The 16510-nt window shown below is 37.8% G+C and overlaps 2 protein-coding genes across 15 annotated transcripts in view; one reads left to right on the top strand and one right to left on the bottom strand.

Annotated features, from left to right (window-relative positions):
- CSPP1 (centrosome and spindle pole associated protein 1) overlaps nt 1–7812 on the top strand; it is a 67141-nt gene extending 59329 nt beyond the window's left edge. For 9 of the 11 annotated variants that reach the window (XM_042465210.1, XM_042465211.1, XM_042465216.1 and 6 more), the window contains 6 exons: nt 754–888; nt 1703–1758; nt 2492–2558; nt 3021–3109; nt 4103–4253; nt 7109–7812. In XM_042465210.1, coding sequence (XP_042321144.1) covers nt 754–888; nt 1703–1758; nt 2492–2558; nt 3021–3109; nt 4103–4253; nt 7109–7335 — 725 coding nt within the window. In that variant the 3' untranslated portion in view covers nt 7336–7812. Of the gene's footprint in view, nt 1–753; nt 889–1702; nt 1759–2491; nt 2559–3020; nt 3110–4102; nt 4254–5644; nt 5718–7108 lie in introns of all 11 variants that reach the window. The other 2 variants (XR_006103692.1, XM_042465219.1) reach the window with 2 other exon arrangements.
- Nucleotides 7813–8280: 468 nt separating this feature from the next.
- Nucleotides 8281–16510, bottom strand: part of ARFGEF1 (ADP ribosylation factor guanine nucleotide exchange factor 1) — an 85795-nt gene continuing 77565 nt past the window's right edge. For all 4 annotated transcript variants that reach the window (XM_042465209.1, XM_042465207.1, XM_042465205.1 and 1 more), the window contains exons 34-39: nt 15512–15641; nt 14662–14801; nt 13690–13858; nt 11709–11847; nt 11041–11158; nt 8281–9601 (exon numbers count right to left, since the gene is read on the bottom strand). In XM_042465209.1, coding sequence (XP_042321143.1) covers nt 9437–9601; nt 11041–11158; nt 11709–11847; nt 13690–13858; nt 14662–14801; nt 15512–15641 — 861 coding nt within the window. In that variant the 3' untranslated portion in view covers nt 8281–9436. The remainder of the gene's footprint in view (nt 9602–11040; nt 11159–11708; nt 11848–13689; nt 13859–14661; nt 14802–15511; nt 15642–16510) is intronic.

A 16510-nucleotide genomic window follows, 5' to 3' on the forward strand; every position in this document is an offset into this window, starting at 1 on the left:
ACTTCTCTCATTCTGAAAAGTATTTAGAAACTTGTTGTTTCATTATACAGTTGGCCTTCAATATCCACAGATTCTTTATCCACAGATTCAACTGTCCATGGCTTGATTTTGCCATTTTATATAAAGAACACCATTTTACTATGTCATTGTATTTAATGGGACTTGAGCATCCATTGATTTTGGAATCCATGGGGATCTTGGAACCAAACCCCAGCGGATACCAAGGGCCCAGTGTACATTTAAATTTAAACTAAATTCCATCAGAATGTGTTCAGTATTTGAAAATTTGTAGAACATATTGGCTTATAATTTAGGTCTCAATTCAGCATCCTGCTGGTGTTGGTGTTTCCTTTCTTTCCCTCTTTGCAGCAGATCCCACTGCCAAAAACTGATTCTGAAGTTTTTTCTCAGCACTCTGGAATAGATTTTTCTTATGCATGAAATATACAGTGAGAAGGGGAGAATTCTCCCACTTCCGCAGACAGGAGTTTCATCAACAAATGTGCCCTTTTGGATTTTTTTTTTTGGCATGTATGCAAATCCTCTTAAATGGTCAGTACACAAAATCACTGTGCAAAGTGCTCATGTGTGTATCATACACAATATCCTAGGATTTTCCAGTTTAGAGTAAAACATCTAAGTAAAAACATATTGAAATGAATCTAACACAAATTCTGACCGCTGTTATCCATATGTGTCTGTCAAATTTTGAAAAAAATGTGAGACTTCTGACTGCCTTAATTTCTGTAACAGATTCAGACACTCGAACAGAAACTAGATACATGTACCCTGACCCACCCACTAATGATGATGCTCTGGACATTCAGCAGCAGGCATTGCTAAGAGAGCAGAAAAAGAAACTGAAAAAATTAAGGAGAAATGCAGAAGGTAAGCCATGACTTTTAAACTGGATATTCAGTGGATTTTGTTTTTAAAGAGGTTATGTGGCATTTCAGAGAGAATATGACATCAAGCCATTGTTTGTTACTTTACTTGAGATAGAGGATCTTCTTTTGGTTTCTTGTTTCATTAACATGGCAAATGCTTTTAGAGAGTTGGTTTTTCTTTGGGGAAATGGCATGGAAGAAAAGTTAGTCAACCTTCCTGTCACTGCAGCCCCAAGCTGAACTGGATCCCTCAAATGACTACTTTTAACAAACATCTAAAGAGACATATGGCTCAGAGAAAGAGGACGGGAAGATGCCCATATAACTGAATCTTCTGTTTATTTTTATTTTTATAAATTGGTGAACAAATATTTAATACAGTTCAGCATTCAGTGATCATCTCTTCTTCAATCTTTGATCCTCCCAATTTTAAAACCAATGTTTATTTAACTATGAATGCAGCTAGTGCTGTGAACCTAAGTGTTTCTTTAATAAAAATAAGTGCTATTGTTGTTGTGTTCCTTTAAATCATTTCCTGTTTATGGTGACTCTCAGGTGAATATATCATGGGTTTTCTTGGCAAGATTTCTTTAGTGGTGTTTTTGCCATTGCCTTCTTCTGAGGCTTTGAGGGTGTGACTTGACTGGCCCAGCAGGATTTGGATTCTGGGCTCCAGAGTCCTAGTCCCAACACCTGAAACACTACACCACAGTGGCTGTTTAATAAGGGTTGGGTTTTTGGGTTTTTTTTGCTTTTTACAGTTACTGTTCTTTGTTCTTATCATTTGTTTTCCATTTCTTTACTGGTTTTAATAGCTGTCCTAGATTTTGATGATCTTGAGTCTAGCTATAAATCAAGACGCAGGGGAATGGTAAGCAGAAATATATTTCTTCATTTTCATTCCAAAATTGAAAATGCTGCCTTTAAAAATGCATTAATGTGTATATCTGTTCTCTCTTCTTTCAAATCTATCCTCAGAATGTTATTCTGAAAAGACTGTAGGCCCCCCTTTTCTTTTTTTACTTAGCTGTACCTTAAGAAAGGGGTGGGCAAGCTTGTGGTTTCTCAGGTTTGCCCACTGATTTCTCCCCCTGAGAGAATGTGTGGCAATTTTGCCTTGTTGCTAGATTGCTGTGTCATACATTGGGCCCAGGAGAGGTCGTTGAATGATGGAACGACAGCTAAGATTATGCTTCCAGACAGCAAAGGGATGTCAGGTTTTCTGTCATACTCTTGAATGTTCCTTATACTGAGAGAGGGTGATATTTGTAGTGCAAATCAAAGCATGTGTATGCTGGCGATTTACTACTCTCTCTCTCTGTAATGTCTAATATAGCGTGACAAATGCATGATATACATGGAAAGAATGGCAGCTATTTACACTGGTATTCTAACTTATCCTTAGTGTCTACATTGCACCATTCTAATATTTCTATTACTGGAAAAATTGAAGAATTTTCTTCAGCTTTTTTAAAAAATCAAAACTAATTTTGTAACAGGTTTTGCAACTTTTACAGCTTGTGTTCGTTTAACTAGTATTTCCCCACCCAATCCAGAAGTAGATTTTCAAGTGAAGAACATAGTCTGTTGCTTTTCTCTGGTAGGTTATGGATGATGAATCAAATGAATTTATGAAAAACTCACTCTTGGAATCTGAGAGTGCTTTTATTGGTGAGTATATCCTCTTCCAGAACACAGCCTCATAGCCTGAAAAACCCACAAAAAACTATGAAAGTGTCCGTGAAAGCCTTTGACTTCACAGTATATCCTTCGATGGCAATTGTTCAATGCACTACTCATTCTGTAACATGTCACTGTTGCCAATCCTAAAATGCATTTCCCCCAAAGTTTTATGTGACACCTGATCCAAAAATAATGTGTGTTGTTCAAAAGATATGTGTTTTCATGTATTTCTGAAAAGCTTGTGACAGAGAAAATCAAGATAGCTGTCTTAGTTTAGATATATTGATCTGGTTCTAGAGCTAAAAAGAAATTCATGGCACAGGATTGAACATTACCTATTTTTAATACCCCCTGCACCTCGATTATCTGAGTAGTTTAAACCTGTTTTCCTAAAGTCTTCATTTAAAATCCAGGCATGTGCTAACCTGGTTAATCTTCACCTTTTTTTAGCTACTGATGGTGAGGCCTTTCTTCCTTTAGAAGTACACACAACTCCACCACCTCTGTCTGCAAGAGAAAGAAGGCGAGAGAAGAAGAAGGTATTAGCTGAACTTAAGTTTCATGGAAATCAGTGGTACTTTAAGTTGTGACTGTTCCATTCATTTTTTTCAAGTGGCATACCTTCTCATTGGTTGCAGAGTGATAGGTATGGACTCAGGTGCTGAGCTGTCTCCTACTCTGAAAAATACTGTACTAAACCAAATGAATAGCCTTTCATTCAAACCTGTAATCAGATCTTTCAAAGTGGATAAATGTGGATGTTTTAGTCCCAATCAAACTGACAAGATAGTCTGTTCTTTTGTGGTCCCTTACCAAGCCCTCACTATGTGGAAAATGGGACTGAGCAGATTGTGACCTTTGAAATATTGTGGAACTGCAGCTCCCATCGTCCCTCACCATAGCAATGTTAGGGCCAATGTGACTGTGTTGTGCAAGAAACACCTGGAGGACCACAGTTTGGCCACTGTTACTTTTAAAACATTCTTAGCTTGAGGATTTGAAAGAGCCCTGGTGGTGCAGTGGTTAAATGCCTGTAGTGTAACCACTCACTCACAAACCATAAGGTTGCAAGTTAAATACCAGCAAAAGGGCTCAAGCGCAACACAGGCTTGCATCCTTCCAAGGTTGCTAAAATGAGTACCCAGCTTGTTGGGGGCAGTTAGCTTACACATTGTAAACCACTTAGGGGATGCTTAAATGCACTGATAAGCAGTATAGAAATGTACTTGCTATTGCTATTGTTACTTTTTAAAAAGTCAAACCCTACATCATGCAGTTTAATAGGGCCTACTGCTTAATACAGCCCAAGTGTGGTGGATAGCAGAGAAACAAATTTGTATCTGAGATGTTTATGAAGTAGATTTCTCTCTAGTGTATGACCATGTGCATAGTTCTTCACACCTCATATTTCAGTATGTTATTTATAAGGCTGTACAGATTTATTTAGTGTAGATTTACTTTAACATTTTCTCAGCAGATAGACAGGCAGATATCATAACCATTCAAGTTCTCATGATTCATTAAATCTTTAGGATGATGCTCCATTTAAGGTGACTCCACCACCACAATCTGATAACAGCTCTCTGCGCTCAAACTCTAGCCTCAATATAGAACAGCTAAAAGCCAGAAATGAAGAACGGCTGCAAAGATTAAATGAGCTACAGAAGGCGGCCAGCCATATAGGTACTTTTCCTTTGCTGAATGTTAAATGGATGCTGATGAGAAAATGAGGTGTTCAACACACATAGTATGTGACGGTCTACAGAAGGTGAAAGAATACATTTCATAAGATGGAAATTAGCCAGCATTGCTTAAGTGGTAGAACTTGTATTAATTGCTTGGTGTGGTTCTGTTGTGTAACAAAAGTGTCTTCTAGAATCATAATTTTGAGGTGATTGAAGATATACTGCTGCTCCCTAGTGAGAATTGATCTCACTTCAACTGCAGACTTATGTCCATGGAGCAGACTAAGGCTGCTGCGACACCACAGAATTAAAGCAGTTTGACACTACTTGCCATGGCTCCATCCTTTGGAATCCTATGATTTGTTGTTTGTTATGACACCAGAGCTCTCTCGCAGAGAAGGTTAAATATCTCACAAAACTACAAATCCCAGAATTCCATAGTATTGGGTCATGAGAATTAAAGTGCTGTCAAACTTGCATTAACTCTGCAGTGTAGATGCAGCCTAAATGCTCTTTTAACCATGATATTAATAGACCAGGGAAAATTCAAAGAAGCACAGTAAGGATTTACATAACCATTTGTGGTCTTCTCTTTAGTGCCACCTTGACTTTACAATGGCCACCAACTGTTCTCACACCACAAAAAGCTCCATGGGTCCTCATTCTTTCAGGTTTGCCTTTGTAGTATGTATGCTGCAGGTGGGATACATCATGATTAGATTCACAGTGATGGAAATGGACTTGTAGGCCATCCAGCCCAGCCCTGTGTTTGATGCAGGCAATTCAGAAATGGATCCACAAGTGACAGTTGCTCACCCTCTGCTCAACCTCTTTGCAAGGGAATCCACACTATCCCAGTAGAGGTCAAACTGCTTTTAATGGCTATGAATTTTTTCAAGTTGTTCATCTGAAATCCTCCTTCTGTAACTTAAATCACTACGTCTGTCTAGTCATGCCTCCTGGGTAATAGAAACCAAGGATTTGCTCCCTATTTGACAGCTGTTCAGATGTTTGAAAAGTACAATCTTGCTTCACCCCAGTCTTCCTCCAACTAAACATATTAATTCCCTCAACAATTTCTAGTAGGTCTTCTTTTCGACACCTTAAATTTTAACTTAATATTCTTAAAGTATGGTATCCAAAATGAAATGCAGCACTCTCAGGAAGGTTGACATGTGGCCGGATTGTTTGTATTTAACATCACCTCAGCCATCATTGTTGCTGGTTGTGCTTTAGCTTGCAACTGACTGCAATCTTGTGCTGTGTCATTTGCAGATTAGGTAATGGTTTGATAAGAATTTCCTATAACAATAAGTGTGAGGGGTGTTACCACACAGAAAAAGTGTATTTATTGACCCTCCCCCAATATCGTATATTTTTTCTTGATAGGTTAGCATTTTGCAACACCAAAGTCTGGACTCATTTTTGACATTTTCTTTATAGAAAGGAAGTGATGGTCAGGGTGAGTAACTGACCAGATTTGGTTTCTTCTGTCTTTCAGATAGATAGATATTTGAAATTTAGAAAAAGTTTTTACTTATGGATAACTTCTGGGTGTGCTGAGGCCTGTTGGCAGGGAGCTGCTTTCCCTCTATATACTGTTATCTACCTACCCTAATTCATAGCTTCTGCAAAAAACCTACTTCTGCCTATATACAGCCCCAATGTCTTGTCCCATGTGCAAGTCTCTGCATGGTTAGATTCTATTCACCACCAAGTAGGATATGCCTAAGTAACTGTCTTGTATCTCATATTGGAGAAAAGTGAGAAACACAATTAATGCATGGATATCCATCTGTAGAGTGGAGTACTCCTAGCCATCTGTGATTCTCTGGACAGAATATAGCTCTTTTGAAATTTAAGCCATGATAAAGTGACACTGCCAATTTCTGCAGCTGCAGTTACAAAATTAATTTAGAAACAACGGAGTTTGTTCCTGCGGTGCGCCCAGCACGCCATGGGCCACGGGCACGCACCCCATTGTTTCTTCCAGGGCACAGCCGCATATAATGTACACGGGTATGACGCAGGTGCACTGTAATCTGTTATAAAAGTTTGGTCTATCTTGATCAACATTTTTGAGATGAATTAGTGGGTGTGGAAAGCAGTACATTTCTCTGGAAGGTACAGAGAAGTAATCCATACAGTGGGCTATCCCTTGAATTACCCAGAATCAGAAGCAGGATTCACATCCAAGATGTTTACTGATGACACCTTGCTGCCCTTTCTTAACTGTTTTTGCCCAGAGCAGCAATTTTCCTTTGCTTGTTTTTCAACATTCACTAATATAACCCACATCTTTGTGCACTGCTCCTCTGCACATCTAAGAATTATTCACGGTGAGCACCAACCTCTCATTTTTTGTGTGGGGTCAGAGTAGATTACAAAGACCAGGATGTTTGGGGCGAGTTTCATGTTGACTGGCATGCTTATCAAACTCTGTATTGGAGTTTTAGATAAAAGTGAGCCAACTCCTCATTTAACTTCAACAGCTGTATGGCTTTATTTGAAAACATCCAGTGAAAGTCTCTCTTGACATTCCCTATACTCTAAACATATGTTATAAATGAGGGAAAGGCAGGAGATGTTGCAGCATGGAATGCGATGACCTTTTTATAATTTTATTAGGGCATTTTATGCTTTAGTGTGCCTCAATGCTGCCCTCCAGATCTGGAAGCGTGGGGGACCCTTGATCAGCAAAGATTGGAACGTTCCTCCCTCTGCCCCACATCTATGATAGAACAGTTCTTTGATTGTGGAAACATTTGAGTAACCTGTGTTGTCAATAAAATATGCCAGCACACAAGCTTTGGAGTGCAGAGCAGGAACTAAACTTAGTTTCTCTTTTTTAAGCTGATGACATTTCACTGGGAAATGCTGATGATATCCTGAAGGAGTTGCCATCCAAAGATGTCAGACGATCCAACTCTGTTGACACTGTGGCAACTGAACCATGGCTGAGACCTGGGACATCGGAAACCCTGAAAAGATTTATGTCTGAGCAATCAAGTCAAGCTAAACTTTCTTCTGAGAAGAATGTACCCTTCAATTGGCAGGGGCTGTCAACTGCCCACGGCTGAATAAATTTGTAGTGAAGCCAGTTGTGCCTTTCAAAAGCATGTTTCCCCACTACTGCACTTTGATACACACAAACACAGAGGTTGCTTGTGACAAACATTTCACTCTTCTGAAAAAGTTGAAGTATGTTTACTGATTAAGATTTAAACTTGTACATGTAAATGCTGAAAAATGGCACTGGAGCAACCTTTTCCAGTTTACTTTTCTGATACCTTTCTGAGAAATTATCCAATTTCAGGTACTACTACTATGATAGTCATAATAAGTACGGTGGCTTGGAGTCCTCAGACACATAATAGACACTAAGGAAACAACATAGGGATCAATGTTTAATCTACACTTTATGTCCAGTCATTTGTTCTGAACTGTCAAACTACTGTCCCTCTTAGTGTGTTTTTTTTAAATATAAGTGCTATGAAATGTATTTATGCTAATGATTTTAAGATCATAAAATAAATTTTATTTTATTACAGATTGAATGCAGTTTTTTGTGATAAATATATTTTGAACATGAATGCATCAGGTCTTATAGTTAAAGGAGAACCTTCAGACATACTTCACTCATGGTGTTAAAAAAGGAATGCTTTTTTGTTTCAGATGTCAAAAAAATGAATACTAGTTTCAGTCCATTTACATTGGGCTTTACATTTTGTATTATTGGCCACTTACCTTTTTTTTTGGGAGGGGGGAGTCAGTAGAAATATTGAAATGAAATTAATGCCCTTTGCTTTTGGCACAGGTGCAGTACCTCACCAGCATGAAGCCCTTCTGTTTCTGGCTCTGCAGCTCCAAATACTGTAATATGTGAGCAATAGGTAACAAAGGCAGCCTTTGCTTACAACTCTTTGATATGTTCAAATATCTGTTTTCCTCTATGAGCCTATCCAGGCTCTAAGATTAACAATGAAACAAATAGTTTTACATTGTATTGGTTTTAATCGCACCAATGAAAGAATTCAAAAACTTTATTGACCTATAACCTGATTAGAATATGCCAGATGAGAACCAATATTGTACAGAAAGTTGTACAGAATTTACATAGAAAACTTTACAGAGCTGTACCATATACATTTTTCCATCTGAAAAATTTTTCTACATCCACTGTAAGACAGAATGCTTGACAATCTTTTCTTCAACCATCAGAGCACAATTCACAGTATGAATACATTTCCAATAAATTTAAAACCATCCCCAAACCATGCCAGATTTGTTACTTGAATATATTTAACATTAAATTCTGTACATAGAGTGAAATCTACATCAAACAACCCAAAAAAAAAAAAAGGGGGGGGGAGTGACAGCAGACAAAACCTAGACTTGTTTGCAGTGATTCAAGTTCCAGTCCTGAAGGATCATTGCAATGGCTTATTATATTTAAAAGCCCTATCACAAGTATATTACAAACAGTTAAGTGAGTTGTGATATTTCAGCCTCTCCTTTTGACCAAAGTCAGTAAGACTTAAGTTTTAGGATACAGAGCAAAATAGTCACAACTTGGTAAACAAACAAATGGGTCTCTAGGAAATAATATGGAAAAAAGAGTATGCAGGAAGAACTGTATAATGTTTATATTACAGACCTGCATTTTTGTACATTTTTTCACAGAAGGATTACCTAGATCTCAGACAGCCTGAGTGTGCAAAAACAAAACAAAAATCATCTCCAGAATAAGAATTCCACATAGTTGTTAGATCTCTTGCCATGAGCAGTATTTCTTTTACTACAAACATTTTTTTCAAGATACAACTCTCCTGAGTTGTATTTCTGTAGAAGTTCAATTTTTTTGTTAGTTCTTTGGGTACATTTTAAGTTCACTCCCATCGTAAACATCTTTAGATATATTGATATATATCTCTGTCTAAGAAAGTAAGAGGCTATCACAGTCCAGGCGGGCAATAAGACTGTGTTAAACTGGCCCTATGCTCAACACAAGCCAGGAAAAGAAGGAGAGAGGAATCCACTGGAGAACTACAGTGTTGCAAGCCTAAATTACAGTTTTAATCTGTACTGTGAACCCGTAGATGTACATTGCCATACAAAGAAACCCCTTTTATGGACACTCAGTGCAGGTTTACTTGGTCCTTTGATTCTTCAACCATGCTTCTACTGCTTGGATTTTCCCACCTCTTGTTCTGGTGTCTGGGATATTTGAAAAACTACTCCAATCCGTAGAAAAAACCTTCGCAGAACAGCTCGGAGCTCAGGAATCAGATCAAATTGCATTATTTCACACAAGAGAGGATAGTAGAATGATGCATGAGCTTTAAACTGTTGGGGAGGAAGAGAATTCTATTACACATCCATTTTTTCCAATATAAAAACATACAGTAATTGAAACTAACAAGTTAACTATATACCATGTATACATACTGTAATAACTATGTAATAAATTGTAGAAGAATGAATGCATTAATGTGTGTGTATTAGTGAATGGGTGTACTGTTGCTATATTCCAAAGCAAAAAAATGAGCAGTAGTGCAACTGAAACAAGGATAAATAACATTAAAATTCTCAGAAGTCCAGACAATCTTTTTCAGAGGCAACACATTCTGAGTTTCTTTTCCTAAGTCAAAACCGTTTTGAGATCCTTTCTTTGAACATACTTCCTCTCAAGAGTTTGGGGAAAGGGGCAACACTAGAATTTCTTCAAAACTTTAGCATTAATGGTCCTCAAACTAAAAAGCCATACTATTTTATTATAGCATCCTTATGTTTCTTATCACTATTATAACATTTATCTTTTTGTAGATTGTAGTATTTGTGCAAATATTATATTCTGTACAATAAATAACTCCAGATTTCAACTAAAATATGGACAAAATATCAACAAAAGATATGTGCCATTTTATCATTTATGTCATTGCTGTAAAAAATAAAACACTAGGTTCTAGCACTGGATTGCAAGAGCCATGTTTCAGACCTATTCTTAGGATTCATTTGGGAGACAGATGCAGAATACATCAGAAAAATACACCTAGGCAGGCTGAAATCAATCATTATTCATTTCCCACAATTCTGAATACTAGCAAGATTTGGCTGAACACAGTGGCCTCAGAATGCACACAGACTGATGACACCACTGCATATGGGCTGCAATCCTTTATATCTCATTGTAGTGTAGAAGTTTAGTGGGGAGCCCTACACTAGACTGAGCCATATAATACCAACCCGAACTAACTGTACAGCTATGTTCCTATATGGCAGGGGGTTGGACTGGATGGCCATTGTGGTCTCCAGAAAATGCAGTACTTAGGCTGTAAGGAAAAATTCTCCCCATTTTACCACAGTACCTGGAATATGCTTTACATGTGTAACAATGGGACCTACAAATATGCTTCAGCCTTTGGTGCATTCATTGGGCGCATCTATACTATTATCACTTTATTAATTCAACAGATTGGAGAAGAGTCTGGAATCAGTTTGCAACATTCTCCAGACGTTCAAGATTCTTCTGATGTTGTGTGCTTTCAAGTTGTTTCTTACTTACGGCGACCCTAAGGCATCCCTATCACAGGGTTTTCTTGGCAAGATTTCTTCATAGAAGGTTTGTCAATGCTATCTCCTGAAGCTGAGAGAGTATGACCCAAGGTCACCCAGTGGATTTCATGGCCAAGCTGGGATTCGAACCCTGGTCTCCAGAGTAACAGTCCAATACTCACATCACTGTAGGACTTCCCATGAGATTCTCTCTCAAGATTTTTACTTACCCGATTATCACTAATCTTTAGGACCTTTGTTAAGAATAAAAGTAACAAGCTAGTCCAAGCTTCCCGATGACTTTCTGATGTCAAAGTAAGGAAGTAACTCAGAGCTTCACTGCAGACACTACAAAGAATATGCCAAGAGATGGAAATTCAGTTACATAAGCAATTTGAAACAATACACGTACTATTATTAGAACCAGAAATAAAGAACCCAAGGCCAGAAAAAACAGTATGTTTAAGAACAATATCCAAGTAGTCCCCTCCAATACAAACCTATCGGAGGCAACTAAATATCAGGGGCTTTTTAGGTTCTAGGTATTATAATTAAAGCTGTAATATTAATTTAGTAAGCCAAGTACAAAGCGCTTTAGCAGCTGACATAACTTTAATGGGACTGGATGTAAAACAGTTCTATCAGGCAGCCATTGGTCATACAGATCAATGGTAACTGAATTATTTGCTGGTTATATAGGCTTCTCACAGAAAAGAACAAAAGGGTGTAGAATAACACAGGCTGTCTCACCAAAGGCCTATGCTAGCCAGGGACAGATACATTTTTTCATATCACAGTTTTCCCCTTGAATATTCAACATGTTTGTATCTTCCAAAATTAATCCTGTGCTTTTTAAAAGCACTATATAGGCTTCTAAGGCCTGTGAACTGGTTCTTACTTTAGGAGTCGCTGCTGCACTTCCTCCCATGCATCTTTACGACTTTCATCCATGTACATACGGAACAGAATACGCAATCCACAGGCAAGACTGCTTGTCTCCTGTTTCAACAAATTGGGCTTCGATTTTCCTTTGAAACCTGCCAAAACAATAGTGTAATTTCGTTTTTAGTATAGAATAAAGTATGCAGGAAAAGGAGAAAATGGGCATGCCAATACTATTTATAGGGTATTTGCAGCACTCATCTCCACTTATCAGGATGTTTTTAAAATGTTGAAAGTTGTAATGAATAGGTTTACATTAATATCTTGTTTGGTCAGGGTGTTTATGTATGGTTTGTGTTGTTATTTTTCTTTCTTTTACAAAAAAAGGACTGCTTCCAGTGGTTTTGATCTGCTAGTGCAATTCTTCTATAACTGCAGAAACAAATTTTTATCATAGGCAAATGTAGAATTTTCATTCAAGTTTTGGCAGTCACGGTGAATATACTCATTCTATATACAGCCCCAGAAGTGTTTCTGAGGCCCCATGCTCCCCCTTGTAAGCAAATATTTTTGTATTTTTTAAAGATTTCATTTTAAAAAAAGTTTTTGCTCCAAAAAGCCCCAATATACCCTATAGGAGGGGGTGTAGAGGACATTTCCACTGTACTTGGAGGGCCCCTGCCCTCCCTCAGGGATGAGAAACTAGTTTTGCAAAAATCTGCAAGTGTTTCCAGCACATTTTACAGCCAACCAGCAAATTTAAGCCTAGCAGAGGCCTTTTTTGAAAAACAGGAAACAAATAGGAAATGCTATTTGCTCAGTCAGTTCCTGTTGTTAAAAAGGCCTCTTCAATGGCCCAGGAAGACCTCAAAACATGGTGAAAATGCCCATCAAAATTTTGATATATTTTTTTTAAAAGTGCAGAAGTAGGTGGGGTGGAGAAGTGCAGCCATCACAAGGTCTCCTGGGATGTTAATGCATTCCTCTAGCCTTCCACACTTGGCCTATGTATTCCTTGTGTTTGTTCTGCTAGTGAATGTGCTAACACTAGCCAAACCATCCCTCCATTTGTATTCTTTCCCACCAGCATGCCTGATCCAACCAAAACCATCTTGTGGCACATGAAGGACAAAACAAATTCACTGTGGCATAGTAAGACTTCAGATCTTTGAACTGTTGTCTGCGTCGCATATATACATATCTAGGACAACGCTACATGCCCATGATGAAATAGGCTGAAAATCATAAAAGTTTATGCCATGATAAACTTTCACAAGCAAACCTGTGAAGAACCGGTTCTTCACAGATTTGTTTGCTGCAACAGAGTATGCATGGCAGGGGGTTGGACTGGATGGCCCTTGCGGTCTCTTCCAACTCTATGATTCTATGATTCTATATCACCCCTCTGGAAATCTGTAACTTTTAAAAAGATTATCTGATGATAGGAGACAGAAAACTGACTGAGAAAGACCAATCGCTAATACAGAATGGATGCTCCTCTAAAATGAAAATTAAGCACTGAAAATTCTTGGGCTATACCTTCTAAAAGGCATGAGTATAAAAGGAGTCTTTATTTTGCTACCATCACACTGTAGCCAGTGATATACTTAGTTTTTCTATGGGCCGGAACAGACCAGCAAAAAAAATGCCACCTTCCTGGCAGCTTGTGGACGTGGCGTATGCACAAAGCTTTTCCCCAAGCTGGCAGGAAGTCACCATGAAGTCACCTGACTATTTACACGGCGGCCACTTTATGGCACTCCGGCGGCATGGCATTTAGATGTCACATGCTGTAAAGTTGCAGCGAAAAAGTCAGCTTTTTGCCGGCTCAAAAAGGAGCTGCTTTCTGTCACTTCTTTTTGTACCAGCAAATAGCTGTGGCATTTTTGGGCAGTCTGTTTTGCTCCCTCGTTATGCTTTTTTGGGGTAGCCATACAAAATATTGGAGGAATGTAATCTGCCTTTGAAAATCCTTACTATTTGTTAGAAAGACTTGCCTGCTTTCCACAAGGCAGTTCTCTGCTCATTGTTTGAATTAAAAGCTTTAGCAAATTTGTGAGATTCCAACAAACAGTCCAGCAGTTTGAAAAGCTGTTGTGATGTTAAAAAGCGATACATTCCTTGATCTTGTGTATCCACATGAACGTTGAAATCTACTGCATCCCTCTAAAGAAAAAAAGAAAAGAAAAAATAATTAGCTCATTTAGCTCTTTTTTTAACCATCACAATAAATAAATTCTGGCAGTATTTAAGTAAACTTACAGTAACTAAATGGTAAAAATAATTTCTATCATTCCATTTTCATTTCTTTAGAAACCTGTCAGCCTGAACTATGATATTATTTGATATCTAATTTTTTTTTGGGGGGGGGGGGAATCTCCAAAGAACAAGAGAAGAATGCCCTTGAAATTGCTTTTATTTGATGTGATTTTGTGATACTGAGGTTTGCATGGGTGGAAGAGATCCTATGAATGTTTTTTTCATTAATATGATGCTCTTCAAATGTTTGGGACTCCAACTCTCTCTATCTGGCTCTGATGGATGTGATAGTCTAAAGTAACTGGAGAACACCAGGTAAAAGGAGGCTGCACTTCATGCTCTGGATACTGAAGATGAGCAATCCACAGGGTTAAAACCTCTTTGCACCCTCAATCTGCACTGTTAGTTTTCATGTATATACATGTAACAGAAACTCCTATAAGACTTGGGGCATATTTTTACCTACAGAAAGATGTCTTCTTTGTATACTGAATTAGATGCACTTCAAAATGCAGAAGTAGAAAAAATAAAGCGTGAAACACACATGCACTTCTTTTTTCCTGCCGGTTCTTTATAAAAACTGAAGTGGCTCTCAATAAGTTATGCTCATTTGAAAATCCAATAATGTTGGTTCAGAAAGTACAGACTTTATAAATCAGATCACTGAACCTAAGACAGGAGAAGAAAAGCTTGATATTAACAGTAGAGACCTGTGCTGCAGCTAGATTCTCTGCATCTTCTTTTTTGCTCGTTGCAGGGAAGAACACAATGCTGTCGATTGTTTGAATGAGTTCCAATTGCACCACACATTTAATCAACAGAGCACCAAATAGTTTTTGATCTGGAAATTCTTTAAAACAAATACAAAAGAAAATTTATTTTATTTTTGAGAGCAATAGTAAAAGCTGATGAAGATCTCAGGAAATGTTAAAAGTATCCTATTAAAGCACAAGATATATATACACAAGAATAATTTCTAACACATACTATGGTATATATTGTGATCTAACACATCTCATACTACCTCTAAATCAATGTGATTGTCCCATGATGTCTTAACTGAACATAAAAGTAACTGATCTGTGTAGTTTTACATCAGCTAATAATTAACATGTATAGAGGTATGTAACAGTTACGATGTAAAGTATTAAATGAAGTGTAAACTGCTTTACAGGAGATGTGAGTAAAACATAATTCTGTAGTAAAAGTGAATGCATAACTTTTCTAATTTTAAATTAGCATGACCCAGATGCAGAAGATTACAGAGGCCTGAGTATGCAAAAAACCTTGTGCCTTGTGCCCTTTTTCTGACAGTAGCCTACTGAAAAATATTTCCCAGAACTTCAGGAAATTTTAGAGTAGCCTCTAACACAGTGTATTTAGAGGGGTTTCTAGCAAGGTAAAAGGAACAGATCAGGAGAAAAAAGACAGCCCTGCTATCTAAAGAGAAGTGCTTATTTAACCCTATTAGACCAGCTGTTATATGCTGAAAAATCCAGATGATAATATTTTGTCAAACACTGCATTAAGCAACAATCCTTCTTCAAGAAAAATACTCACTTGCTGTAATTTTATTTTTGCTGACCTCCTCACTTGCTGGTGACCCTACAATGGGCTGAAAGGGACGTCTATCTGAGGATCTTGGTTGCACAGAGTCATGAATATCTACAGATTTTTGTGATACTGAATCCTGAAGAAAGGGAAAAAACACAATTTGCTCATATGAACTCCTTTAAAAAAGTTTTCAGTACATGAACTCAATTATACTTTAAAAAATCAAAAGTATAATTGAGTTCATGATGTTATATTTGCCACATCGTCTAACATAACTGCTTGCTCCCCTAGCTTTTTCTCTCACTCTCTTTAACTTTTAGAACAACCTAGGCATGCTGCAGAAGAGCTGCAATTGCACCTGGCACCTTTCTTTCTCCAGATGGTCTGCAAATAGTCATGTAGGCCTAAAGCTTAAGAGGAAAAAAGTATGCCAGGTGTGAGTTGCAGCTTTATTACACTACCCTGAACATTTTTTTTTAAAAAGATACATGAATAAAGAAAAAGTGCAGCTGCAGTAAAGGGAAGAACTGCAGTATGGAAAGGAGAAATGAATGAGAAGAGAACAAGCAGTGGGCTAAGAAGAGAAAAAGAAAGAAAGTTTATGCCAGAGCAGAGGGAGAAAAGAAGAGGTAGAGAGAGAAAGATCAAGGAGGGACTACATCTGATGCATCTTGCCCTGGGACCTTTCAGTCATGGCAACACCAGTACAGGTTCCTTCACCTGGATTACATAACCTTTAGTTTACATAATTCCGATATAAAAGCAAACTATTCCTTGAAACAAAAGATGGCAAAGGAAGGAAGCAGAAAATAGTGAGCTCAAGACTTGTTCATAAACATGCAAGACATGGATTACCATTGGCAATTCATGTATCTCATGTTTGAACCAGGAATCCTGTCTTAAACCATATTTTGAATTCGTTTGCTGTTGCATGTAGCTCATTTTGTACCTGCTTTTACCCTCTATTCACATGAGCTAATAAACAAACTTGGAAAGGATATGTAT

Source organism: Sceloporus undulatus, chromosome 4, assembly GCF_019175285.1.
Source record: "Sceloporus undulatus isolate JIND9_A2432 ecotype Alabama chromosome 4, SceUnd_v1.1, whole genome shotgun sequence".
In the NCBI taxonomy this organism is placed as follows: domain Eukaryota; kingdom Metazoa; phylum Chordata; class Lepidosauria; order Squamata; family Phrynosomatidae; genus Sceloporus; species Sceloporus undulatus.